The 27,967-nt window shown below is 44.9% G+C and overlaps 2 protein-coding genes across 6 annotated transcripts in view; both read left to right on the top strand.

Moving 5' to 3' along the window:
- The first annotated feature begins 11 nt into the window (after nucleotides 1-11).
- On the top strand, nucleotides 12-27,708 carry LOC134063522 (uncharacterized). Of its 5 annotated transcripts, none has more exons than XM_062519059.1 (21): nucleotides 12-1,093; nucleotides 2,679-2,778; nucleotides 3,566-4,683; nucleotides 5,001-5,075; nucleotides 5,136-5,420; nucleotides 6,007-6,161; nucleotides 7,290-7,332; nucleotides 7,991-8,119; nucleotides 9,036-9,143; nucleotides 9,336-9,554; nucleotides 10,587-10,730; nucleotides 12,694-12,858; nucleotides 13,452-13,568; nucleotides 14,390-14,602; nucleotides 15,022-15,159; nucleotides 15,504-15,605; nucleotides 17,325-17,407; nucleotides 17,578-18,859; nucleotides 18,989-20,758; nucleotides 22,014-22,110; nucleotides 24,111-25,036. In XM_062519059.1, exons 1-21 carry the CDS (start codon nucleotides 308-310, stop codon nucleotides 24,725-24,727), a joined length of 7,746 nt encoding a protein of 2,581 aa, XP_062375043.1. In that variant the 5' UTR covers nucleotides 12-307; the 3' UTR covers nucleotides 24,728-25,036. The 5 variants fall into 5 exon arrangements, 4 of the variants coding, with proteins under 4 accessions (XP_062375043.1, XP_062375041.1, XP_062375040.1 ...); XM_062519057.1 differs by having other exon boundaries at nucleotides 5,001-5,097; nucleotides 5,158-5,420; XR_009936184.1 differs by lacking the exons at nucleotides 22,014-22,110; nucleotides 24,111-25,036 and adding exons at nucleotides 26,443-26,656; nucleotides 26,709-27,708 and having other exon boundaries at nucleotides 5,001-5,420.
- The window catches only part of LOC134064369 (uncharacterized), a 39,115-nt gene continuing 37,737 nt past the window's right edge, over nucleotides 26,590-27,967 (top strand). The window contains exon 1 of the mRNA XM_062520288.1: nucleotides 26,590-26,656. Within this exon, the coding sequence (XP_062376272.1) occupies nucleotides 26,590-26,656 (67 nt within the window). The remainder of the gene's footprint in view (nucleotides 26,657-27,967) is intronic.

The following is a 27,967-nucleotide window of genomic DNA, read 5'->3' as shown; positions in this document are numbered from 1 at the left end:
TGCCAACACCACTTTCCTGCAAAGCTCGTCCCTGGTTCCAGAAGAGATGTTTTCACTCGCCAGAACATCCGAATTTTTTGGATGTAACACTTGAAACTGAGGTTTTCTGTAAACATATTCTTCAAAGTTCACAAATGTAAGGGAAGGGACTTATTACTGATTACGATGAGGCGCTGAACGCAGTTTAAGGAAGCAGCGCTCAGCTAGTTCCCTGCCGTTGCTAACGTTAGCTACGCTTGTTGTGCAGTAGTTTGACCAGTTTGCTAAGTTAACTTCGTCGCTAGGTAGTATTACGTCTTATGTTACCATGATGTCACGAGATCCACGGGGACCTCCTTTTGATCCCCGATACCCAATGCATCCAAGGGGTCCTTTTCCGCCGGACGACCCATGGATGGAGGCACATTTCCGTGGTGGACCCGACCCACGCTTCATGCGCGACGGGCCCCCAGGGCCGTGGATGGATCCCAGGGACCGAATGCCCCCTCATCCGTATGGACCAGAGCCATGGATGCACCACCCAGACATGGACCCGAGGGGTTACGGACCTATGGATGACTACCGTCCGGGTCCTGGCATGCCGTATCCTTACGACCTGGAGCGCCCACCCTTACCTGGACATTACCCCCATCCGGAGTTTGACCGTGGCCCCCCATTGCCCCATGACTATCCTGGATACGGACCTCCTCATCCAGATCCGTATTTCAGGCCCCCGCCGCATCCCATGGATGAGTTGGACTATGGCCCCCCAGACCCTTATCCACCGATGCCCGGTAGGCATTACCCTCCGCCGCCAGAGTTTGATCACGGCCTTCCACCGCCGCCAGAGTTTGATCACGGCCTTCCACCACCGCCGATGCACCCTGATTATCCCCCGATAGACCCGGGCATGCCGCCGCCTAGCATGCCTCCCCCTGGCATGCCTCCGCCTGGGATACCTCCACCTGGGATACCACCGCCCGGCTTGCCTCCACCTCCGCTATCTGAGTATGGTCCTCCCCCTCCGTTTGTGCCCCTAGACCCACACTTTGGACATGTGGACCCCCACTACCTACATCCTCCGTCGTCGGTTAAAAATCTCACCTTCTCTGAGGTAAGTTCCCTCTTCGTCCGTAGGACCAGGCAGCGTTTCGTAAGCGGGCTCTGGCTCTGGACTGACCTTATTGTTACCTTTGGTTGTGGTCATCTGTCACAGGTCAAGTGGATACGCGTTTGTGTTGTACAGTAATTGTTGTTTCCGTCATTGGATGTGAAATAGTGTGAAAAGCAGCTGTAAACATGTGAATCAAGTATGCGTTACTCCCTATCCAATTGACCGGTATTGAATTGACTGACTGAAATTATTTTTTGACAATGTAAAATAAAAGAAATCAGAATGGTAGACAACTCTGTGTGTTTGACCATGCAGAAAAATAACAAATCCACATATATGCAAGTTGAACATATTCCTGTATGAGCACAACATATCAACATATGAAGAATAATTCTATATTCTTGTTTTATATGTTCTGCATATACAGTAATAATTAAATATATTCAGCATGGACTTTCATGCTAGATAAATTAGGCTTACCTTCAGTCTTGAGATGATACAGCTATACAAACAGCGATGCAAAAGCTTGATCATGCAACTATTAGTGATGTTAACATTGCTGTATGTAGTGTGTGATATCTGTACAGTAGGGTTGTGTTGTGACATTATATATCTGTACAGTAGGGTTGTGTTGTATAGTGTGTGATATCTGTACAGTAGCTTTGTGTTGTATAGAGTGTGATATCTGTACAGTAGGGTTGTGTTGTTATTGCCATAGTGTACTGTACAGATATCACACACTATAGATAGGTATCTATCTATCTACCTATCTATCTATAGTGTGTGATATCTGTACAGTAGGGTTGTGTTGTGACATTATTGGCACAGTGTTTGATATCTGTACAGTAGGGTTGTGTTGTGGTGTTATTGCCATAGAGTGATATCTGTACAGTAGGGTTGTGTTGTGGTGTTATTGCCATAGAGTGTGATATCTGTACAGTAGGGTTGTGTTGTGACGTAGTGTGTGATATCTGTACAGTAGGGTTGTGTTGTGTTGTTATGGACATAGTGTGTGATATCTGTACAGTAGGGTTGTGTAATATAGTGTGTGATATCTGTACAGTAGGGTTGTGTTGTGTTGTTATGGGCATAGTGTGTGATATCTGTACAGTAGGGTTGTGTTGTGACGTAGTGTGTGATATCTGTACAGTAGGGTTGTGTTGTGTTGTTATGGGCATAGTGTGTGATATCTGTACAGTAGGGTTGTGTAATATAGTGTGTGATATCTGTACAGTAGGGTTGTGTTGTGACATTATTGCCATAGTGTGTGATATCTGTACAGTAGGGTTGTGTTGTGTTGTTATGGACATAGTGTGTGATATCTGTGCAGTAGGGTTGTGTTGTGACATTATTGCCATAGTGTGTTATATCTATACAGTAGGGTTGTGTTGTGACATTACTGGCATAGTGTTTGATATCTGTATAGGGCTCTAGTCTACACTGTCCTGGGGTCATGTTGGGGTTTTGGAGGTGGGAGGCTGCTCTGGGTGATTGATGAAGGAATATTCCTGAAATGTGCAGGTGATTCCTAATATTCCTGAAATGTGCAGGTGATTCCTAATTCTAATATTCCTGAAATGTGCAGGCGATGAAGGAACGTGAGACGCTGAGGAAGCAGAGGGATTTCAACATGAAGACGGAGGTGGAGCTTCTGAAGGAAGTCCAGGACTTAAGCAGGCAGCAAGGTAGCAGGAGAGTTGGAGTGCTGCCGCGATTAATCGACATAATCGAACTAATCGATTATGAAAATTAGTCGACGCCGATTTTTTTAGTCGACTAATCGTTTTGCTATTGACCCCCTATTTATTTTTGGTCTCCCGTCTCTAACGGCTGTAATGTTATTAATTCTGTTATTAACTCTACAAAAGTAGGCTGATATTGATATGAGCATATCTATATCTATGGCTATATGTCTTGTTTTGGCCCTTCAGTTGAGTTAAAAATAAAAAATTATGTTTAAAAAATAAAGAACATAAATAAAAAATAATTTAAAAAAGAGAATAATAAATAGGACTTGTATGTCACAATGTGGGCTACTTACTTAAAGGAATATTTCGGTATTTCGGTATCCTAGGATTTTCTTTTATTGTTTTTGCAAAGTGCCATTGATACATTCTCTTTTAAAGCGTATATATTTGGAAACTAGTTGATTAAAGGATTCTAATGGTGTCACTTATATGTTTCTAGTATAAAAACTCCCAGAGATTCAGATGTGTGTTTGGAACAGTTTTTCAACTCCAGAGGGTTAAAGTGTAAAATACCGAAATATTCCTTTAATCTGTCAGATGTTAGTAATTGTCTTTGTTTGTACTTGTAATTTCTTTTAAATTCAATCCAAATTCATAATTTGTTTAGATTTTTTGGAAACATTGAATTTGTTGGATTGCACTCAATCTCTCCCCCTCTCTCTCCCTCTCCCTCTCTCTCCCTCTCTCTCCCTCTCTCCCTCTCTCCCTCTCTCTCCGTCGGCAGCGGTCCTCCTGAAGAAGGAGAAGAGGAGGAATAAGAAGAGGAGCCCAGAGGAGAAGGAGGCTCTGAAGGATCCGCACCTGACGGTGATGACCATCAAGGTGGAGATGGTGGAGACCAAGCTGGTGATCCTGCAGAAGGAGACCAAGGCCGTGGTGACCCGGCTGGCCGAGCTGGAGGAGGTGGGCCTGGCCCTGGGCCTCCCCCCCACGCCCCCACCCCCCGTCTCCGCCTCCCTCCGCCTCCAGGACCTGCCCCTGCAAATGGCCAAGAAGAAGAAGCCCAAGCCGAAGCCTCCCGCTGCTACTGCTTCCACCGTTGCTACTGCCTCCACCACTGCGGCCACCTTTGGCGGCTTGGAGGACCTGCCCCTGCAGATGGCCAAGAAGAAGAAGACCACCATTACCAAGCCGAAGCCTCCGACTGCAACTTCCCCCACCCCCTCCACCACTGCAACTTCCCCCACCCCCTCCACCACTGCAACTTCCCCCACCCCCTCCACCACTGCAACTTCCCCCACCCCCTCCACCACTGCATCTGCTCCCGCCGCCACCGATACCTCCAGTGCCATCACCACGTCCACCAGCCCAGCAGCCACACCAGAAGCTACACCAGCGACCATATCATCTGATTCAACCACCACCCCAGCCACCGACTCGTCTGATTCAACCACCCCAGTCATGGCAACAGACGCCCCAGTCACGGCACCGGATACCCCAGTCACGGCAACAGACGCCCCAGTCACGGCAACAGACGCCCCAGTCACGGCAACAGATGCCCCAGTCACAACGGACGTCCCAGTCACGGCAACGGATGCCCCAGTCACGGAAACAGACACCACGGCAACAGATGCCCCATTCACAACAACGGACGCCCCAGTCACAGCAACTGATGCCCCAGTCACGGCAACGGATGCCCCAGCCACGGCAACAGATGACACGGCAACCGATGCCCCAGTCACGGAAACAGATGCCCCAGTCACGGCAACAGACGCCCCAGCCACGGCAACAGATGACACGGCAACCGATGCCCCAGTCACGGAAACCGATGCCCCAGTCACGGCAACAGATGCCCCAGCCACGGCCTCTTCCAGCTCCACTGACACCTGCTCCGCCATAAAGGTAGACTTACTGGAGAAATAGTGTAATGTGTGTAGTTCGGCTAGCTTATAGAATAGTTACATTACATTACTTTACATTTGGCTGATGCTTTTTAACCAAAGCGACTTGCAACATAGTTGGGCTAGTTTATATAAACAATAGATTCAGTGCAGGTGGCGTTATTTCTCTACACTGAATGCTTACAAAGAACTGAAAATAACTTAATTTGTAATAAATAAATAATAATATATACAGCATATATAGCATATACATAGCACATCACACATGACATGTTCTCTTAATCGTGGATATGGGTATTTTCCTCTCGTTTGTCCCAGGCCCCAGGCGATTCAGAGATGGACACAAGTGTCGAGACCGCTCAGGCCTCAGGTGATGCAGAGATGGACACAAGTGTCGAGACCGCTCAGGCCTCAGGTGATACAGAGATGGACACAAGTGTCGAGACCGCTCAGGTAGAGACTGCCCAGGCCTCAGGTGATGCAGAGATGGACACAGGCCCTAAGAACGCCCTGACCGAGAGCGCTCAGGTGGAGAGTACCCAGGCCGAGACTTCCAAGGCCTCAGGTGATTCGGAGATAGCCACTGGCACCGAGACTGCGCCGGCCTCCGGTGATTCGGAGATGGCCACTGGCACCGAGACAGAGGCAGCGACCACCCAGGCAGAGCCGACCACCAGCCTGATGAAAGAGCCTGACAGTCAGCCGCCATCTACCACTCCCACCGCCTCTTCCACCAAGGTAAATAACAACAACAACAACAACAACAACAACAGCAGCAGCAGGGTGGTTTCATTAATTACAATGTAGGATTCCAATATCTGTTCCCATTCTTTGTGTTTCCAAATGGTTAACATAAAAAAAAAGTGATTTTCACTGATTACAAGTTAGAGAGGAATACAATATCTTGTTCCTATAGATTCCTTTAGGTTATTGTGAAATGTGTAAAATAATGTCTGTCTTGATTGTTTGTGTTCACAAAGTTCCTGAATATGTGCCTCCACAGCCTTTGAGATCCACCTGACATGGCAGCTGTGGAGTGTGCTAGTGTGCTAGTGTGATCGCTGTGCTAGTGTGCTAGTGTTCTTGCTGTGCTAGTGTGCTAGTGTGTCAGTGTGTCAGTGTGCTAGTGTGCTACTGTGCTCGCTGTGCTAGCTGTGCTAGTACTAGTGTGCTCGCTGTGCTAGTGTGCTAGTGTGCTCGCTGTGCTAGTGTGCTAGTGTGCTCGCTGTGTTAGTGTGCTAGTGTGCTAGTGTGCTTGAGTCTGTGGGAAATGTTTCTCTTCTATATCTCATTCTCATGTTCCTCTGCTCTGGTCTTGTTTAAGGATGGAGAGCCAGCGAGCAGTGGTTCCTCCGGCCAGCCGGGTCCAGTGAAGCTGACCCCTGCAAAGACCCCTGCCCCCCTGATCAAACCCCCCAAAGCCATGACCAAGTTCATGCTGCCAAAGAGGCCCAAACCGGCTCCTCTGTGCCCTTCTAAGTAAGCTAAATCAGCTCCTCTGTGCCCTTCTAAGTAAGCTAAGTCAGCTCCTCTGTACCCTTCTAAGTAAGATAAACCGGCTCCACTGTGGCCTGCTAAGTAAGCTAAACCGGCTCCTCTGTACCCTTCTAAGTAAGCTAAATCAGCTCCTCTGTGCCCTTCTAAGTAAGCTAAACCGGCTCCTCTGTGCCCTTCTAAGTAAGCTAAATCAGTTCCTCTGTACCCTTCTAAGTAAGATAAACCGGCTCCACTGTGGCCTGCTAAGTAAGCTAAAACGGTTTCAAGTTGCCTGCTAAGTAAGCCAAAACAGTTCCAGTGTGCCCTGCCAAGTAAGCTAAATCAGTTCCACTGTGGCCTGCTAAGTAAGCTAAACCGGCTCCACAGCTGCAGACTTCACTAGTATCTTGCTCTGTTTTTAAAGGGTCAGTGTGTAGAATTTCAGTTGTCTTGTCTGAAAGGCCAATAATGTCCAATGCAATCGACATGTATTTATTTGGCGTTATATGGTTACTATGGTAAATTTAGTAGATACTTGGGCAGCAGAAAATGGCCATTTTTATTAATATTAAAGCAGCACTAAAAAGTTTTTCGTACCTCAACATAATTTTTCCAAAATCATTTCAGCGGTTCATCAATTCGTAACAGGGTGAACAGCACTTCTGCATTCACTTCACGGCCCTCTATCGGCTATAACCACACTATGTAACTTTACCAGATCGGGTGGCGTACCTGTAGTTTGATGAAATGAGACCTAAGAAACTACAAATTTGACTTGCTTCGATGTCGCAATACATCATACTTTCATAAAATCATGCAACATGCTCTACCTTGTCTGTGGACATCGTTATTTGGTGGATAAACAAATAGCGTGCGTGCAACAGAGGAAAAGTGCTTTAGTGTTGCTTTAAGCTAAAACAGTTATTATGTCATATGCTTGTGCTATTTCTACTATTTCTTTGAATGTTTGAAGATAATTAGAGATGTTTGAAGATAATCGGACACCTTTTAAGATAATCGCACCTTCAAGCAACTTCTCAATGGTTTGTGTACTTGTACCACTTGGTAAGATTAATTTGTGGTGTCTGCCAAGTTTGAGCCGTGTATCACATACCTGATGTGTATTTGTAGAGCTCCAGCCGGACGCTCAATGGGGACCATCCTGTCCGTCGGGGTAAGTGCTGCCCACTGGACACGTTTGAAAATGTGCACGATGCCATCAGTGCCATGTATTGCTTTACTTAAGGGGCCCCTAATTGAGCAGCGAAATCAGTCAATGAGCAAAGTGTGTTGTGCATGAACTAAAGCTATGATATGGTGGATCGCTAGCGAGTTTACTCATGCAAGTACAGTAGGAAAAAGCCAAACTTTGCCAAGTTTGAAATCAACTGTAGTTCTACTTTAGGCTTTGTCCATTAATTAGATTACAGATCAGAGTCTATACCCTGCCCAATCTGCATGCCGGTCTATTGTTCTTAGTTTGCTCAATCACCACGTTAGCATTACTTTTTCATTTTAGCACAGGGGTGATTTCACGGGGTGATGTTACACATTTAGCTACTGTCACTGCTTCTAAGTGGTGTGCTTTCAGACTTGAAAAGGATTGTTAAAGGTACACTATGCAAGATTTTCACCTTTATGAGGTCAATTTGATGGTAAACAAACTTGTAATGGGCGAATCCGTCACCTAGCATAGCGATGCAGCATAGACGTAGCGAATCCCTACCGAGAAAACTCGACGCTCTACAGTGACCAAAGACACCTAAACCTGCATAGTATGCCTTTAATATTATAGTAGAAATGGTTGGATCATGGCTGTGTTTCTTTGTCAGGATGATGACCTTGGTATCATTGAACGGGGCGACAAAAAGACATTTCCTTTCAAGCTGAGTGCTTTTGTGGGCATACCTGCTAATCTGGTACCTGGAGTGAGGGTGAACTTCACTGTCTGCAAGACTGAGGTAAGGCCTAAGGACTATACTAGTAAGACTTTATTGGTGTTTCAAGTAAACTAGATGAGAAAGATAAGAAACGCTTTCACTAACACAAGATATGAGTCTAATTAGATCTTTTTTCTGCCTTTGATAAGTTACCTTAGCTAACTTGCGTAATGCTACTACTGCTACTCTTTACTCGAGGACTGCAATAAACAGCGGAAATATTTAGTAAATGTTAATGTACGAATGAAACTTAATACACACTTCATGATATGCAGTATACAGTTGTACTGCACAAAAAAAAGTTTTTTTTTTTCCTCCTTCATACGACCAAAAGCTAGCAATCAGTAAAGCTATTTTTGCACAGACTTGAAGTGTGCGGATTCTTCTTTAAAATATCCTCCTTCATATTTGAAAATTCCATGAACACGGATACGCATAATCAACTGTTAAAGGCTCTCGTCGCCACAATCCAACGTTCAATCGACGACGATCCAAAAACTGTTTTTCCTGTACACACGCAAAACACGAAAATAATAGTTTTCAGTGACCTAAAACAGCGTTTTTGTGTGTATGAAAAGCAGAAACGCATGAAAATACATCCATTTCTCCAGATACCCAGATGAGACACTGAGCCCCTCATTACTCTTGATGTGTTGACTGGTGTCTGTGCGCGATAGCCTTGCCGCATCAGCGTGTATGAATATGTGCGCGCGATAGCCTCGCCGCATCAGCGCGTGTGAATATGTGCGCGCGATAGCCCTGCCGCATCAGCGTGTGTGAATACGTTCGTCAGTGGGAGACGTAAATGTGTTGAGCACTTTGGAGAAAGGTGCTATGTAAGCGCAATCCGTTTATCGTTTAATAATCGAGTTGATTGCAGAAGGTCTCATTCAGCGTTGTTGGCGTTGTTTCTCCCTGTCTGACGCTCCCGCTGCAGGAGGATGAGGAGTGCGCGACTGATGTGTGTGTCCCGGCGGGAGGCACAGAGGAGTTGCACGGTGAAGTGTTCGTCGGAGTCGTCACCAAGAGCATCAAAAACGCACAGGTGAGAACCAAACTGAGCTCAAACTTCCACTCAATTGAGATGAAATGTACCTGAAAGGATAAAATGTACAGACAGACACAAAATCGTCTTGATTGGGGAAAAATGTAGATTTTTTTTTTTATTATTAAAAATATATTTTTTAAATTAAGAAAAGATGAGTATATTGTTAATCTTGTTTGCTTGTTTGCTTAGTTAAAAAACAAGGTGAAGCAGCTGAGGCTGGAGACATCCATCTATGGGACGGCGATGGAGCTGCCTTTCACCGAGGGCGACTGTGCCGTCACCTTGGTTACCAATGACCTTGTGACCTTCCAGGTGGTCACTAGCATCGTCACCAAAACCATGAGGGCTACCAACGTCCGGCCAAAGGTTCCAGACACGTTCCAGGTTACCAAGGAATCACGAGTCATGGTGAGCCTCCAATGTGCAATGAGGCTGATGGACATCTTTAGAAAAGAAGGGGTTAATTATGTTAGTTTGCAGCTAAACTGATGAACATCTTCAGAAAAGAAGGGGTTAATTATCTTAATTTGCAGCGAAACTGATGAACATCTTCAGAAAAGAAGGGGTTATTTATGTTAGTTTGCAGCTAAACTGATGAACATCTTTAGAAAAGAAAAGTTTTTTTTACGTTAGTTTGTTGTGAGGAACATCTTTAGGAAAGAAAGTGCTCTTACTGTTAATGTGTAGTGAAACTGATGCCCATCTTTAGAAAAGAAAGTGTTCTTATCATTAGTTTGCAACTAATCTGATGCACATCTTTAGAAATAAATGTTGTTTTTGTTAGTTTCCTAAAGATCAGTTTCATTGCAAACTAAGACTTATTTACATTAGTTTAATTACAGTAAAATTGATGCACAACCTTAGAAAAGAAAGAGTTATGTATGTTAATTTGCAGCCAAACTGATTTCTCCGTCAGTGTTAGGTGTTTTGAACTAAAAAATGCCACAAAGCACCTTTTAATGTTGGTTGGTCGCAATGGAACTGTATGTGAAAATTCATTTTCTGTGTTACAAACTTCTTGGAAGCAGACAAACATGTTCCATATAAGCAACTGAATCTGAGGAAGCCTCAAACACCTTACACCATAACTAGTATAGGCTGATGGTATGTATAGCAACAATGTGAATCATGGTTAGCCATTGCAAAGGGAACGCTAAGATCATTTTAGGAAGTTTTAGGAGTTACAATGAGTTAATTTGAATGATTCAGATAGGGAAGAGATCAGAGTTGCCATCTTTTTGTTGAATCTTCATTTCTCAGTGTGGGATCTCAAAGTCTGAAACGTTATTCCTTGACACCATGATGTCACATTTGAAAGACAGTTGAAACATATGAAAGACAGGTGAGCCATATGAAAGACAGGTGAGACATTTGAAAGACAGGTATGATGACTAGTCCTGCCCCTTACGTCATTAAGCTTCCTCATCTGTCGAATGGCAGGGCGTGATCATAAAAGTGGAGAACGGTGTTTGCGCCATAAGGTCCGAGCAGATCGGAGATCTGTATCTCTACACGGAGAACAGCGAGAACCTCGCGGACGACAAATGGGCCGAATCGGACCGCGTGGAGTTCACCAGGATGACGGTGAGTAAACGGCTCTCTACCCTCTTCCGTCTGCTCAGTGTGTATTATCAGTGTGAGAGCGCATGGCGGTGAGCTCTCTACCCTCTTCCGTCTGCTCAGTGTGTGTTATCATTTTGAGAGCGCATGGCGGTGAGCTCTCTACCCTCTTCCGTCTGCTCAGTGTGTATTATCATTGTGAGAGCGCATGGCGGTGAGCTCTCTACCCTCTTCCGTCTGCTCAGTGTGTATTATCATTGTGAGAGCGCATGGCGGTGAGCTCTCTACCCTCTTCCGTCTGCTCAGTGTGTATTATCATTGTGAGAGCGCATGGCGGTGAGCTCTCTACCCTCTTCCGTCTGCTCAGTGTGTATTATCATTGTGAGAGCGCATGGCGGTGAGCTCTCTACCCTCTTCCGTCTGCTCAGTGTGTATTATCAGTGTGAGAGCGTATGGCGGTGAGTGAACAGCTCTAAGCTTCTCTCTACGCTGCTCTGTCTGCTCAGTGTGTATTCTTGCTGTGTGAGCGCACACTCTCCCTCTCTTTCCTCCTAAGACAATTGCATTCATCGTAATGCGAGTAGCCTAGCCTACCCGCACCTGTAGTTAAGCTGCACGCTCTCCAGCATACGTCTGGTCATCATTCTCTCCACACACTGATCGATTTTTATGACTTCTTTCAGACAACCAGTTGATGAAGGGTCTGTTGAGTTGAGGGTCTGTTGAGTTGACTTTGCATAGATTGACAACTTGAAAGTTAGAACACTTCTTTAGGCAGTAATTAATGTATTTCGGTGACTAGATAGAATTGTTTGTTTTTGCTACACTGTATGTGATTAGATGTTCAGCTAGTGCTGTCGAAATTGAATTTATATTATTTTATCTGCTTAAGAAGGGACAGTAGTGGTTCAGCCAATTCATTTATATGGTGCCCACAAGCCTCGATCGCTTCCAAGTTATGTTAGCCGTGTTGATGCTAAGTTACGTTAGCCGTGTTGATGCTAAGTTACGTTAGCCGTGTTGATGCTAAGTTATGTTAGCCGTGTTGATGCTAAGTTACGTTAGCCGTGTTGATGCTGCGCAAAACAAGGAGCAAATCAAGGACACCAAACATGTCTCTGGTCAACATCATTTTAGGTGAGTATCAAAAATAGTCAATATTTGATGGGTTTATTTTAGACTTTCTTTAAAAATAATCCATATTAAAGCATGACTTTCTGTCTTTGGGTGTACGCTCCCTCTTTTCATTGGATGGCATCCGTATTGAATATTATTACTCAGAAGTTATCCAAGTGGACTACCAAGAGAGTCCTTACTACCAAGCAAATGCTAACCCAGCGGTCGATAGGTCTGGATAAGCAAATGCTAACCCAGCGGTCGATAGGTCTGGATAGTCAGAAACAGAAGGGAGAAGAACGGCTAACATGTAGACTGATGGATTAGGCCGTGTACAGGATAAGACCGACACAGGAGGCTGAAGGATCAACCAAATCATTCGTTTACTTCATAGGTGTACAAACCACATTATTATTTGAAGTTTGCAGCATTGCGTTTTAGCTCAGGGTGATGATCATGTGTAAGAGATATTTTAGGACGTTAAAGCGGTTGACTTGATGTGAACTAGTCAATGGATTTCAGCAACATTTACTCATCAGAGTTTTAAAGTTTTCTTAACTACACGATTAAAAGTCTCCCTCTAAGACATTTACACTACAGTTATGAATTATACTTATTCTCTAGACATTTCTTGCAGTTGCTAGAATGTTCTTTTGTGCAAACCTGCACTTCAGTTTCGTCTTGCAGACCCATTTAGTGAGAATTGTTTACCAGTAGTAACATTAAGCTGATAAAATAGTACCTCAATACTGCCAGGCGTTCAAATTAAATAGTCATGTTCTTCCTAATCATTTAAACTACACTACCCACAATTATTTTAAGTTTAATTGATCTCACCCTAACCTTGTCATTTATTTTGTTGTTTTTGCAGGTGCAAGGAGTAGACATGGCCGTCAGAGTGCGGAAGCTTCCGGAGGGAATGGAGTCATTTAATGACATCGCCCAAACCGACTTGGCAGAGGAGGAAAGCGATGAAGAAACTTCGGAAGAAGAAGAAGAGGAGGAGGAGGAAGAGGAGATAGAAGAAGTCGATATGGTACTTGTTCGTTGAGTATTTTCTATTATACAGTTTCAGCAGTTGCGTTCATTAAGCTGCTTATGGTGTGTGACGAAACTCATGTGTTCGTTAGTAGGTTAGAGTTAGAGCGGTTCATGAGGTATGTAGTCGTTAGTAGGATAGAGTTGGAGCAGTTTGTGAGGTACAGTATGTAGTCGTTAGTAGGATAGAGTTGGAGCAGTTTGTGAGGTATGTAGTCGTTAGTAGGTTAGAGTTAGAGCAGTTTGTGAGGTACAGTATGTAGTCGTTAGCAGGATAGAGTTAGAGCAGTTTGTGAGGTATGTAGTCGTTAGTAGGATAGAGTTAGAGCAGTTTGTGAGGTACAGTATGTAGTCGTTAGTAGGATAGAGTTAAAGCAGTTTGTGAGGTGCCCAATCAAAACTCATGTGTTCGTTAGTAGGTTAGTGCAGTGTGTGAGGTATCCAATCAAAACCCATGTGGTCGTTAGTAGGTTAGTGCAGTGTGTATGGTATCCAATCAAAACCCATGTGTTCGTTAGTAGGTTAGTGCAGTGTGTGAGGTATCCAATCCAGCCATTATTTGCATTTGTAATTTGCGCTTTTCAATGGCAGGCTCTCGAGAGTGACCCGGAGCCAGAGCCGGAGTGTGAGCCCGTCGTTGAGGACGTGAGTACGGAGAAGTACGACGGAGTGGTGCTCAGGGTTCCCACCAAGACGGACCGCGCCACGGTGAGTGAAGCCTGATTGGATGGGCACTGCAGTGAGTGGAGCCTGATTGGATTGGCACTGCAGTGTGGGGCAGGAAGTGGAGCCTGATTGGATGGGCACTGCAGTGTGGGGCGGGAAGTGGAGCCTGATTGGATGGGCACTGCAGTGTGGGGCGGGAAGTGGAGCCTGATTGGATGGGCACTGCAGTGTGGGGCGGGAAGTGGAGCCTGATTGGATGGGCACTGCAGTGTGGGGCGGGAAGTGGAGCCTGATTGGATGGGCACTGCAGTGTGGGGCGGGAAGTGGAGCCTGATTGGATGGGCACTGCTGTGTGGGGCGGGAAGTGGAGCCTGATTGGATGGGCACTGCAGTGTGGGACGGGAAGTGTAATGTGGAAGCAAAATGCGAAAGGAAATGCTTTAACCTTACCATTTCTCCAGGTTGGTCAGGGGTCAAGGGTCAGGTGGGGCTAGAAAATCCTCATCTCCAAAGTGGAGAATGACATAAGAAGAGAGATCCCATAGGGGCATGGGGCGGGCATGGGGCGGCAGCGCACTGCTTACTGGGAGATCCCATAGGAGATCCCATAGGGGCATTTTTTTTTTTTACAGTGTATTCAGGACAAGAAAAGGGACAGCTAGTGAATGGTGAGGTAATGTTTTTAGCCTAAAAACGTGTGGAATCGCTAATTTAACTTAAACAGGGTTAGGACAAGAAAAGGGACATTTCTGAAAAATAATTTGGAGAGAAGCTGAGAAGAAATATTGTAATATTCAATTTTAATTGCTTGTAACTCCATAATCATAATCATACTGTTGAAACTAAACTAAATGGTTTTGTAGGTTCTTGACCTTGGCAGTGTGAAGATCTGTATGAATGACGAGGAGAAGAGGCTGACCTTCAGTGCAAATGATGTGCTGACCAAGGCCACCATGTTGGTGGGGGACAAGGTTCAGCTGCACATCTCCACCAACCCAAAGACCAAGACGGAGAGGGCTGTCAATGTGCACTTCCGCAAAGGCTTCCTGCGCATTCTCACAGAGCAACGTAAAACCGTGAGTCCTACAGTAATTTCCTGCACATAAGCACAGAGCACAGAGCACACTGTCAGTTTGAACACTGAACATGAACAAAAGTAGTAACATAAGAGGATTTTTTTTTTTTAAACCGCTTTTGGATGGGAGCTGCCAACAGGTGATCAATTATTTCCCTAATGGCAGATAGAAGTAAAAATCATTGAAAAAAACTAATGTTTGCTACCATAGTTGTTGTAGAGAGGTATATTTCAGGAGTGTTAAGGTTAATTTCAGGTCTTTGGTGCAAGACAGTTGATGCATGGATGTTGGATAATGTCCTGCAGTCCTTTATCTTAGGATGTAGTCGTCTTTGTGGACTGAGGTAATGTGGCCATTGTTGGACTGAGGTAATGTGGCCATTGTTGGACTGAGGTAATGTGGCCATTGTTGACCATCAGGGCGTTGTGATTGAGCTGGAGGAGTCGCATGGATACATCAAATACCCACAAGACCCAAAGTTGTTCTTTGACCTCAACGAGGTGATGGAGGAGAATCCGCTGTCCGTCTCTGATAAGGTGGAGTTCACCGTGATGCCGGTGAGTGCCCCAGTACGCCGTTGCCATGCTACGCCTCCAATTCTGCAAAAGTAATGTTGTGATGTAATAGCATGGTATGGCCACGTGGTGGCGATCTGAATAGTTTAGCTTCAAATGTGTGACAACCTAGGAAGAACAATGCGGAGGTCTGCGCTCTCCGAGTGCTTTTCTAGTTAATCTTGTTTTATTCTTGTTTCCATTTTTTTGTTTGTTTTTATTTACAACTTTAAAAAATGTACTTGTACTTACATCATTTTATTTTATTTAGTTTAAGCACTTTGAATGTCCATTATGTATGATACCGTGCTATTCAAATACATTTGACTTTGACTTCATCTCCACAGAAAACGGAAGGAGTTGGGAACCAAGCCATCCGGGTCAAGAGGCATGTGGACCGAAAATTGCCTCCTAAATTAGAGGCCTTGGTGGCAAAAAATAGAATTAAGGTAAAATGCTTTACCACTTAACCCATTTAGGCCGGGAAAGCATTGGCGCATTTCTACCATTAAGGCCGGGAGCGCTGTTGCGTCGTTCTACCATTGAAGCCGGGAAAGCGTATACGTCAATTTTAGCATTTAAGGGTTTTTTTGCATCAGTTATCGGCCTCTGGGCCAATGAAATGCATCAGAACAGACACGAGGGAGTGTCGTGTAGTCTTGTTCCTCGTGACATTGTTTTTAAATTTTTCGAACACCCGTGGAGGACTTTGATAGCGGGGAGATATCGGAAGATATGACTTTGAGGAGTTTCTCGGATTCGTTCATTATTGACTTTGGTGCGCTCCCTCCCTCATGTTGCCTGCTTTTGACATAGGGCTGGTAGGTTGCAAAACTGATACCCTACTGACTCTGTTTGTCTAATTGATGGATTTAACCCTGATTCGGATTAGGCTACACCTACTTTTAAAAGGTGGAACATCACCACAAGACGTGTGTTGTATCATGTAGCACTCTGAGTCTTTTTAATGTGCATGTTCTATAGTTAATGTAGTACTCACCAAAATCATAGAAATCAACATTGCAAAACACATATCCCAGGCATATTTTCTTTGGCTTGTTAGTTTTTCGAACATTTATTTTATGTAATGACGGAAACATAATGAAAACATATCATGAGACTATGCACGATTATTTCCCTCTAGCCAAAATCCTTGAGAATGAAATCTAATTAACTTTCACGTTCCTCTTAAAGTGACAGGCACTCAATTAGACCTACAGTACATATCACCACTGTAACGTCAAGACAAGTGCAATAGTTAAAAAAAAAAGAATTTTCAAATTACTTAATATTTTTTAGCTATAAGTAATTATGCAGATCATAAAATACTATAAACTATTAACAAAATATATGGAGTTTATGAATTCAAAATATGAAATAGAAACATGACAAGCCATCATTTTGTATGTGTGTGTGTGTGTGTGTGTGTGTGTGTGTGGAGGGTCAAGCAGAGACTAGGATCACCAGGACTGTCAATGATCACACATTATTCAATATTACTGATAGCGTGAAGGTGGTGGCCCCAATTTGCCTACATTTTTGGAATATAGTAAACACAGTCACTTTTTGAAACTATTACAGCTTGTGTAAGCCTATCAGTAAATTCTGACCATACTAATAATATATAACCAGTCAACAGATGTCAATCAGAATGACAAGCTGTGGAAAATGCACTCGTTTCTGATGAAATAGTGCTGTTCCTGCACTGACACAGTACATGTTTTATTTTTGTGAAGGTGTAACTAAATTAACTCAATTTCCCAGGGAAGCCACAGGTGTAAGCTCTCAAATACTTTTTGAATTTTGTTTCTATCTCCTACAGAGGCTGAGAAATCAATAACTTAGTAGGCGTTGACACAATTGCTGAATTTCCAGAAAAACTTCAGGCTTTTGGGGTTTTTCCTGAAATCGCCCTTAGGTTTTACAGGCTTTTTTTCCAGGCGCTTTAGGCCTTAATGGGTTAATTGTCCATTCTGGAAATCATTGATCTGTTTTCATTTGGCATCAGAAGTATGTAATATATATCACTGAGAAATTGATTGATTAATTATTATGCTTTTATATGATTAATTTGTATCAGTATTATTACAAGATTGTCGTATGCTATAGACCCTTTGGGAATCTGAAATAAGCAGTGGATTGAATATTCTGTACCAATCTGATTGCAGAAGAAGATGACCATTAAGATCTCAACTGAGCTTAGAGACCAAGCTCCGAATGAGGAACTCAAGCCTGATACTGAGGACATTTTGTGAGTATTTGTAGTTAGACATTTAATATGTTTATAATTTGGGGCATTTGACTGTGGTTTCCATCCAAGCCAAAACAATGCAGTAAAGGTTACTTGTTTGAAACCCACTGCAAATGCTGACCATAGCTGGGATTGATACTAACAAGTTCGACAACTGTATTGTTCCACAGAAAAACGGACGTCTTGCCAATGCGAGCGAAGCCGAGCCCCATGAGCACCAAGATCACGATGCTCAGGAAGGAGGTGATTAAGAAGGAAGCAGAGGAGGCCAAGCGCTCCAGGAGCGAAGACCGCTCAAGCAATAACGACAGTCCGAGGGACGACCGCCGTAGTCGCAGTCGTAGTCGCAGTCCTACCCGTACATCCGCCAGCACTCCTGGCCAGGACGGTAAAAGCGAGAGCCAAGACAAGGCAAATGGCGGCAGGGCAGACAAACGAGGCCTGAGCGCGGAAAAGAGGGAAGAAGGGAGTAAGGAGAAGCTGGAGAAGCCCAACAGAAGCCGCAGCAGAAGCAGAGAGCGTTCTTACCGATACAGGGGCGCCCCCACAGCCGGAAGCAGGGAAATAAGCCGAGACAAAGATAGGGACAGGGACAGAGATCGAGAGAAAGACAGGGACAGAGATCGAGAGAAAGACAGGGACAGAGATCGAGAGAGAGACAGGGACAGAGATAGAGAGAGAGACCGGCAGCGAGAGAGAGACAGAGAAAGAGATCGAGACAGAGACAGAGACAGAGACCGCGATAGGGACAGAGATCGCGATAGGGATAGAAGCAGCCACCGGAGGACGGGGGAAAGTCCGGCACGATTGGACGCAAGATACTGGAGTGGCGGCAGCTCTGGAGACCCTGCTCACTGGAGAGGCGGCAGCAGCAGCAGGAGCCCCAGTAGAGACGGCGCAAGCGCTCGCTCATATTACAGAGATCATCCGAGTTCGGATCCATACGGGAAGCCTCCGTACGGTCCACCAAGCTCTGATCCATATGGAAAGCCTCCTTACGGATCACCAAGTTCTGATCCATACGGGAAACCTTATGGACCACCAAGCTCTGATCCATATGGAAAACCTCCTTATGGACCACCAAGTTCTGATCCATACGGAAAACCTCCTTACGGATCACCAAGCTCTGATCCATACGGAAAACCTCCTTACGGACCACCCAAACCTTACGGTGTGGACGAGGAGTTGATGAAGAAGCAAAGAGAGCTGGAAGAACTTAATGAGTTGATCGCCCGAAAGAAAGCATTGATAGGCATGGAAGATGAGAAGCCTAAAGCGCCTGCTGGAATGCCTAAGGAGCGCCTGGGCTGGGGGGCGGAGCCTCTGGGATCAGACGAGGAAGAGACTCTGGAGTGGCTCCCTCAGAACAGCGCAAGACGCCAAGCTGCCAAACCAATCAAATCCATTCTGAAGAAACCCAAAGAATATCCTCCTCCGGACGTTCCACCTCAGGTCACTATTGTTATAGATTATAGCTGTTATATAGTTAAAACACATTGTTACATATGAACTATTATGATCCTATACTCTTATACTAAAATGACTTGTCTTGGTTACATTTGTCTGTTTTCTTTGTTGCAGGCTAAAAGCTTGGACGATTCCTCCAAACTATCAGCTTCGCGCTACTCTTACGACAGAACCCATCCAACATCCGCCCCCCCAGGTCATCCTCAGGACAACGCCACTAGGTACCCATCGAGTCACCTCCACTCTGGCCAAACCTACTCATACCGGGAAGAGAGGTCGTACCGTGACCCAGACCCTTACAGTCAGCATTCTGCCCCGCTCCAGCCAAGCCCGACTCAGAGCTCCCAAACACTTGCCGTTCAGCAGCTGGAGGCAGACGCCAGAGGCAGCACGGCGTCCCAGATGCAGCGCTTCCTCAGTCTGCTCAACAAAGGCGTGGATATCAACCAGCTGTCCACACTGATTAGGGAGTCCATGGGGAAGAACACTGCCAGTAGTAGTTCTACAACACCACCAGCCAGGGAAGGGTCGTATAAAGATGACCGGTATGACCCCTTCAAAGTCGATGAAGAGCAGGACCACAAGCAGAGCAAGGATGACCTGCTGCCCCACGAGAGAGCTATGGAGGACGGCAGTGGATTTTCCCGAATTCTTGGCCTGAGTCTCGAGCCGCGAGAGAAAGACTCGCCACTGAGGCAGAGCGTCGAGAAGGAGAAGGATCCTGTCCTTCTGGACGCCGGCCCTTCCGGCAGCACACCAGTAGAGGCGAGTGCCAACCAGTATGGCCGCCAACCTGAACAATCTGAAACGTCTGAAACATCAGTGCCTTCTGTCCAGTACAAAGAAACCCCAAAGTCTAGCCTGGCTCCAGATGAGGCGATGCCACCTGCCGCTGGCAAAGAGAAGGAGAAGGAGCAGTACTTTGACAAAGTCCAGAACCTTCTCAAAGCCATCGGCCTGAACCTCAACTCTTCTGAGGTGACCCAGCTCACCGACCGGATGAAAGAGCGGCTTTATGGTGCCAAGACCAGAGAAGCCTCTTCCGAGTCCAAAGGGAGCAAGAAGGGTTCAAGTCGCCACCAGAGTAGGACTCATTCCGCAGACTCTAGGACTCACTCCGCGGACTCTAGGACTCAGTCCGCGGACTCCGATCCCCATCGGTCCGCCTCGCCAGCCAAGAGAGCTCGTCGAGAGGAGAACAGGAGCCAGTCGAGCCTCTCGCGCCACAGCAGCGAATGCGACTCCGAGGACGTCCGCAGGCGGAGCACTGAACCTGGTGCGACCCCAGACCGCAGTAGCTATACATCAGATTCCACCAGTCAGAAATATGACCCTTACTCGTACTCGCAGGATTCCAGGACACACACTCCTGACCCTGCGTACCCCTCTTCTGTGACCAGCGCTGCCCACGCCGCCTCCAGCACGGCGTACCCTCAGGCGGGCACACACCCCGGCTACCCCTACCCCTACCCAGCCTCCCACTACCCCCAGGCCTCCTATGCGTCACACTATGCTGCCGCTCATGCTGGCTACTCAGCCAGGGCATATGACCCCTTCGCTTACTCGGCTGGGCACTCGTATGCCCCTGCAAGTTCAACCCATACAACCACCGCGGCCGCAGCGTCCCCCTCTCCCACCTCCTATTCAGGAAGTGCTGCTTATCCCCTGAATCCAGAGGCTAGCGATCCCTACACCCCCCTTCCACCCTCAGGAAGCTCCTCGTTCTCCGTCACTGAGCCCCAGCAGGTGAACCAGGGTGATTCGAGCGCTGGCCGATGCCTTACTGTCATCGAGCCAGTCAGTAGCGAGACCATGAGCGACTTAGTCAAGGCCAAGCAAGCTGTGCTGACAGAGGAAGATGTGAAAGCAAGACAGAAAGCAAAGGTAAGCTAGATTTCTTTTTTATTTCCTTTTTTTTTTTTTTAATTAAATGAGTTTGTGACATCAGGGCATCCTCACAATATTTCACTTGCTACTGCACAAGGAATTATATGATAGCGAGGACTATCACTGTACCTCTCGTCCTGTTTTGATATTGTGTTTCTAATGGCTGGGTACTGGGGCACTGTGCTATCCTAGCATGATGAATCTAGAGTTAGCCGCTTGGTCATACTGAGTAACAACAACAAAATCAGCTCTCTTAAGTGTGAAAGCCTGCCTGATTCTGTTTGATTAATTTTTTTAGTAGAAACAATCATTCAAAAAATGCTGTGTAGTACTTAGTGTATTGAGTGGTGATGTATTAAGTTAACTTGTGAAATAATATTGCTCAGTGTGTAATGTATAGCTAACATTTAGCTAATAGTTAGCTTATTTAGCCTACTCAAAGCATGCTCTATGGTTAATAGCTAACCATCCATTTAGATATAGTTAGAGTTAGTTATTTAGGTAGCCAAAATAAATATGCAGTCAAGATAGTACTCACAGTCACACGAGATGTACAATAACAACTTGTTACTTCTTCTGTAGACATACCAGATAATAGAACAAGAGGTGCGATATACAACACAAAACAAAAAAGAGTTCCCAGGCAGCGTATAGTGCCTGGGGCAAGCACTTGACAAAGCAGTGTTATGTGACAGGATGTACTCTGACTAAGATGTAGCTAGCAAGAGAGCGAGATAAGAGTGAGCTACATTAGCTAAATCAGAAAAGAATGGGTGATTTTACTTTTTGCACTTCAGTATTCATAGTTTATCACTCACAAACATCAGGTTGCTCTGAAAGCAGCATTCTTCGCTAGATCTTCTGAACGTTTCTGCAACCGTTTCTGAAGACCCCAAACGCAGGGTAAAATGCATGACTCTAGATATCATGGCTAAGAACGTTGAAGACTATCTATGTGTAGGCATTCATTGATTAGTCCATTGCTCATAGAATATATACTAACTTTTAAACTTTATATTTGGAACTTGAAGCATATATTGTAACTGCTGCTAGTCCAATGGGTTTTTTGTGCTGTATAGTGTTGTAGGCATTATAAGGGCATGTTCTTCCACATTACCAGAGAGTCAGAATTGCTGTTGAACTCTCGCAGAGTTTGGTTTGATGGTCCAGGGATGGCACGTAGTCCAGCCTTGTGTCCCTTCCTCATTGCCCTCCGTGTGAGTTTTATCTCCGCGTTTGTTTTGCTGTGTAGATGGAGCAGTACACGCTGAAGATGAAGGAGAAGCACGAGAAGTTCATGGAGGCCATGAGGATGTCTAAGCGCACCCAGGGGAAGAAGGAGCCTGCAGGTACGGCCCGCTACAGTGGGGGGGTGCACATGCCCCCCCCCATGCCCCCCCCCCCTCGTGCCCTTATCGTAGCCCAACATTAGAACCTCATAGCATGACATGATTTGGAGCTTGGGCTGTGTACAGAGCCCTCGTTTATTATTATTATTATTATTATTATTATTTCCATACAGTGTGTCCAGGGCACACGCAGCTAGCAGATGGTGAGGTGATGTTTGCAGTATGTGACCTCGAGCACCTTTAAAAGTACATGATGCGTCCTTAAAAGTGTACATGATGTGTCCTTAAAAGTGTTTATATGGCTGTAGGCAATCTAGGTTTAGGCTACTTAAAATTATGTGAATTGTTCCGTCGTTAGCCTATGAACTTCATAGTATGATGGACCCTGACATGGTGCTCTTTAGCTTGATTGTTAAACAGCACCAGCTAGAGGTGACATTGGTCACAACAAGTAAATATATATTAGGGTTCACCAGTGTAGTGTATTGAATCGTCCAGTCAACACAGGGATATTCTATGTAGTTGTTCAGGTGTGACATTCAGAGAGTTTATGGTGTGTAGTGGGGGCAAAAATACATCAACTGCAGATTAGAAGAAATGTGTAGTTTGTTCAGGCAGGCAAATTGAGGTTTGAACTCCGCAATGCCCAGTAAATTTGCTCAGGGCGCCTTGAGCTAGCAGCTTTAGCCATATCATATGTGTTATTGTTGCTAACCCTGTAAGCTGCCTTTTCAGCCCACATCCTCTCCCTCTCTTGCGTTCATGTCGTGTTTGACTTGATCAGCGTCATATCTTGCTGTCGTGTTCCCAGTACTTTCTGACCGAAACATGCTTTTTTACGTGTCCGTCCTATTTTTGAAGCATACATATATTACTTATTAGAATACATTGTTAAATCATGTCAGAGGCAAACGTTTCATTCGAGCCTACATCTTGCTTGCAGTTTAGATTCCCAGTTTTATACTTCAGAAAGAGCTCTGTAAGTTGCTGTGTAAATGACTGATTTGATGATCACAAACACATAAGTAGACTAGTTCAGCTTTAGAAACTCATCGCTAACGTGTTGTTTGTAAATTTAATCAATACGGTTTCTATCTGTTGATCTGAAAGAGCAGTAATTGAGAGTTAGCAATTTTCCAGTCTGTCAGCACTAGTCAGTCAATTAGCTTGTTAGCGCTAGTTAGCTTTTTATACTCAGGACATCTGTATGCAGCCAGTCAGCTTGTTAGCGCTAGTCAGTTTGTTAGCGCTAGTCAGCTTGTTTCGTTCATCAAGACATCTGTACTCAGCAGGGCACTGTTTGACTGTACTTGTGTGTACTGTACACTGTTTAGGTTTTGCTCGCTTTTCAATTTTGTTTTAAGGGTTATTGTAGGTTTGTCTAGTTTAATCCTTACCTTCCAAATCTATGCTAACTATAACGTTATAATGTTGATAACTAATACACAGTAAAAGTACAGACACCATCTTCGATTAGTTAAAAAATAATTTCTAACTCCACAGTAGTTACTCATAGGGTAGGTGCCCTTTAATTCTAACTCCGCAGTAGTTACTCATAGGGTAGGTGCCCTTTAATTCTAACTCCGCAGTAGTTACTCATAGGGTAAGCGCCCTTTTATTCGTTGTAAGAGTCATTTTATCACTTTCCATTATAGTCCTCACTAAAAAATGAAAGTAAACCTGATTACTACAACTGATTTTGAAATAAACTAGTAGTGAATGTCACTACGTATTGCCAGGACAGCTGATGATGCGACATTGCATGCGCTAGTTCGTTGTATTGTTAATGAGAAGGGCAAGCCTGATGTAATTTTGCCTGTTCTTTTACGTAGCTGTAAATTGGAAAGACTAGTTTCTATGTCTCAGGGTAAGATACGCGTGTTCACCCAAGAAGAATGTGACGTATTGGTCTCTGCGGTCTGCAGAATGAAAGGCTGATTGAATGTAATTGGCACTGTTGACATGACCTGAGGCTTACGTTACACTGTGCTCTCTCACAGCTCCTGTTGTCACGGAGATGAAGAATGTGTGGATCTGTGGGCACTCGTTGGTGGACTGGGCAGAGAAGAGGGCCAAGGCTCCGGAGGTGGGCATGGAGCTGGGCATGGACCCCAAGTGCGTGCGCGTCTGGTGGAAGGGGGTCCAGGGCATGACGTGGGACCAGCTCGTGCCCCAGGTGCACCAGCTGAAGCTGAACTGGCCCAACCCCGACCTGCTCATCATCCACCTGGGGGGCAACGACATCAACAAGAGCGCCTCCGAAGAGCTGCTCGGCTCCATTAAAAAGGACCTAGCCTCCATACACAGCATCTTCCCCAAGTGTAGGATAGTTTGGTCGGACATCCTGCCCAGGCGCTTCTGGAAGGATGGCAGTGGCATTATTGAGGACTCTGATAACTCGGTCAACTCTTTGGTGGGCGTGATCAATCGCCGGGTTCATGCCATCGTAGCTGAACTAGGGGGCTCGGAAGTGACCCACGACAACATCGGGTCCGGCCTATATCGCCCCAATGGCATCCACCTCTCTAAGGGAGGCATTGATACGTTCAATATGAACCTTCAGGACAGCCTGGAGAAGTGGGAGGGTGAGGCGAGTCAGAAAGCAGAGCAGGGCTAAGGAGGGGGTAAGGGTCATCAGCTGACCTGGGCTAAGGAGTGGGTAAGGGGCATCAGCTGACCTGGGCTAAGGGGTCAGCGACGTGACATTTTGGGTTTGTTTGACTGTAGCCTTAGTCTTAGTTCCAATAGCCATTTTTAGTTCTCACCTTTATGCTGTAATTGAAGTACATGACATTTAAATGTATTTTGCGTACCAGACTTTATTATTCAAAGTCTTAATGTGCAAATGAAATGGATTAGAATTGGCTGTTTTGATTTTTGGGATTTTATTTTGTCCTTTAAAAAAATAATAAAACAAGAAACTATCTGTTTGGATGGTCGTTTGTTAAGGCTGGTTGGAATTGTTATGAAGTTTAAATGCATTAATGTACACTTTCTATATGTGGATGCATCTGTAGCACTGTGTGAAGTCTGGGCCAGTGTTGCTGATACACATAGAGCAAAGGACAAAGCCGATCAGTTTTATGCGCTCTTTAGTAGCACATGATTATGACATTACTTTACAAAAAGCTAAATTGGATTCTGGACAACATGCACCATAGTGAGGCATGGCACGGCACGTTTATTTAGATAGCACATTTCATATGCAGGTAAATCTAGTATTCCACTGTAGTTTATTATTTAGAAGTGTATTATTATTTTGTAATTGATTTACCTCCATCATAGATCATGCCCTATCTGATGAGGGCTCGCTTTGCCTGTCAATCTCCTGGGTTTGTTTAACGTTTGTTTAAGGTTTGCTTTCCGTCAGGATATTTCTGGATGCCTTCAAGTCTACTGATAACGCAATATGCAGAGAAGCAGAGCAGTGCACAGTTACGAGGTGTTTGGTATAGCTAGGAACTTTCAACAGTTTTCAGTAACTTAACTGAATGTGTCTTCCCCAGTGCCTGCTTTATTATCACCTCAGATAACCTGTGTCTATGTTCCTAATACCCCTCTTGTATCTACTGTCTTCATGTTTCTTCTACAGTGATGCATATTTAAAAGTCTTCATGTTTCTTCATGTTCTTCTACAGTCATGCATATTTAAAATGTTGTGTAAAAGTGTTCATGTTTCGTTATCTTCTACAGTGATGCATATTTAAAATGTTGCAAACCAGCAACTTCTATGATCTTAATTAGACAGTTGTAACACCTACCTGCCTTACAGCTTTGTGTAAAATACTGTAATTCTATCCCCAGTTATATCTCCTGTTTTGTATTCTTACCACAGAAACACATTGACTTGTCTTCATTTAAACTGTTTGGCCATTCGACTCTGAACTAGTTCACCAGCCCCGACGTGTCCTCCAGAGTAAAAACACTAGTGTTAATTCCAGAGTAAAAACACTAGTGTTAATTCCAGAGTAGAAACACTAGTGTTAATTCTTGACTCCGGACTGTACAGTTGAGTCCAAGATTGATTATTGAAATTATTTATAAACAAATTGTAAGCAGCGAGTGAAGAAGTCCACTGAAGAGTGGTAGTGGAGACTAGTCCAACACAAAAGGGATGGGCTCCCAAGCATAAGTGTTCCCCTTCGTTCCTCCTGAAAATAAATCTTTGATGTGAGGACCATGAGCTTTGCGGGAATTGTATGGTTTGTTTTGACACTGTAGAAGTGCTTTTAAGAGAATGATGTGTGCCTGAGACATCTAGAGGGGAAATGCTGCCACCTAGAGGGGAAACGGTGCCATCACCGGGTCACCTGTCTGTGCTTCTGCTTTCAGGAAGTAGTCACCTGTCGGAACGCGCCTCAAACACCACCTCTGGGAGCTACCAGCACCCTTGTTGCCTTTCTTGAGCAATGCAGGTAAAGTTAGGCATAACATTTACTATGAATGCAACGCAAGTAACATCTTTGTTGAGCTCGATTCATGTACCAGGTATCACAGGTGTTCATTCCTGAGCGCCAGAGGTCAGAGGTCGCCTGTTTCCTGGAAGGTAAGTTGATTTAAATGGGAGTGAGGTCAGAGGTCGACCTGTTTCCTGCAAGGTAAGTTGATTTAAATGGGAGTATGAATGCTAAATGTGTAATGGTGTTTACTGTGATATCTCTGAAGGCTGGTGCCAATGATGTTGCCATCCCCACAACCTCCCTCAGATGCATTCTCTACACTCCACCCTCACCCTACCCCCCTCCATACTCCATACTAGTCCACCTTGCCACCCAACGAGCCTTTGAACAACACATACACATACACACACACACACACACACACACACACATACAAATGCACACACACACGTGTGTACACACACACACACCGTGCCCCTATAATTACAGAGCTGATATTCAGGTCTGATTTTTGCACCCAATGTTAAGGACACCATATGACCTTTCCAACACTGTAGACCATGGCAGCAGTGTATTCCATAAACACACACAGATAATAACAGAGAAACGTTGTAATACTGTAGACCATGGCAGCAGTGTATTCCATAAACACACACAGATAATAAGAGAGAGACGTCCGCAATGTATCAATAAACACATACAGGTCATTTCACTTATAGAGCGGCCAAACATTACACATGTCTCATGGCACACACACACACACACACACACACTTATAGAGCGGCAAAACATTACACATGTCTCATGGCGCTTTACAGAGTGTTAAACATTCAGAGAGAGCCCATGAGTGACCTGGGAGAGGAAAAACTCCCTAGAATTGGAGATACATATAGGAGGAAACCTCGGACAGATCCACGACTCAAGGGCCCAACCCATCTGCCTAGGGTCAGTTACAGGACAGTGAGGCCATTTTAGTATTAAGAGAGAGACGTCAGCAGAAGTCGGAGGAAGTCAACGACGAGAGATGTGTTGAACACCTGTGGAGTGTCTGTTTCTTTTCAAAACTTGTCTCTTTGTTTGAGATCTCTGACTGCTATTTTGGTTGTCTAATTGTTTTAAGATCATCCTCACAGGACTTACTTATATAATTGCGCTGTTCATAATCAGAATTCCTCCAATAAAAGAGAACTTGTTTGCATCTGTGCTTATTTTCTATTTTGTGGTCTCAATTTATGTGATGTGTTTATGCTGGTGTCTTTTGGATCAAGAAAGTCCATCCATATTATTGTGATTGATATGTAAGTATGTCAGGACCGTGCACGACATGAACCTTGTTCAAAACTAGGAGAGATGCATTGAGCCAGCTTGTAGTAAATCTTGCAGATGCCAAATATTGACATGTCACGTGTCGGGCTGTAAGAAAAGCTTGTTGCCAACCGCAATAAAAACGACGAAGA

This window comes from Sardina pilchardus, chromosome 18 (assembly GCF_963854185.1).
Source record: "Sardina pilchardus chromosome 18, fSarPil1.1, whole genome shotgun sequence".
NCBI classification, from domain to species: Eukaryota; Metazoa; Chordata; class Actinopteri; order Clupeiformes; family Clupeidae; genus Sardina; species Sardina pilchardus.
The sequence above is the reverse complement of the archived record's forward strand: the minus strand, read 5'-3'. Positions and strand labels throughout refer to the sequence as shown.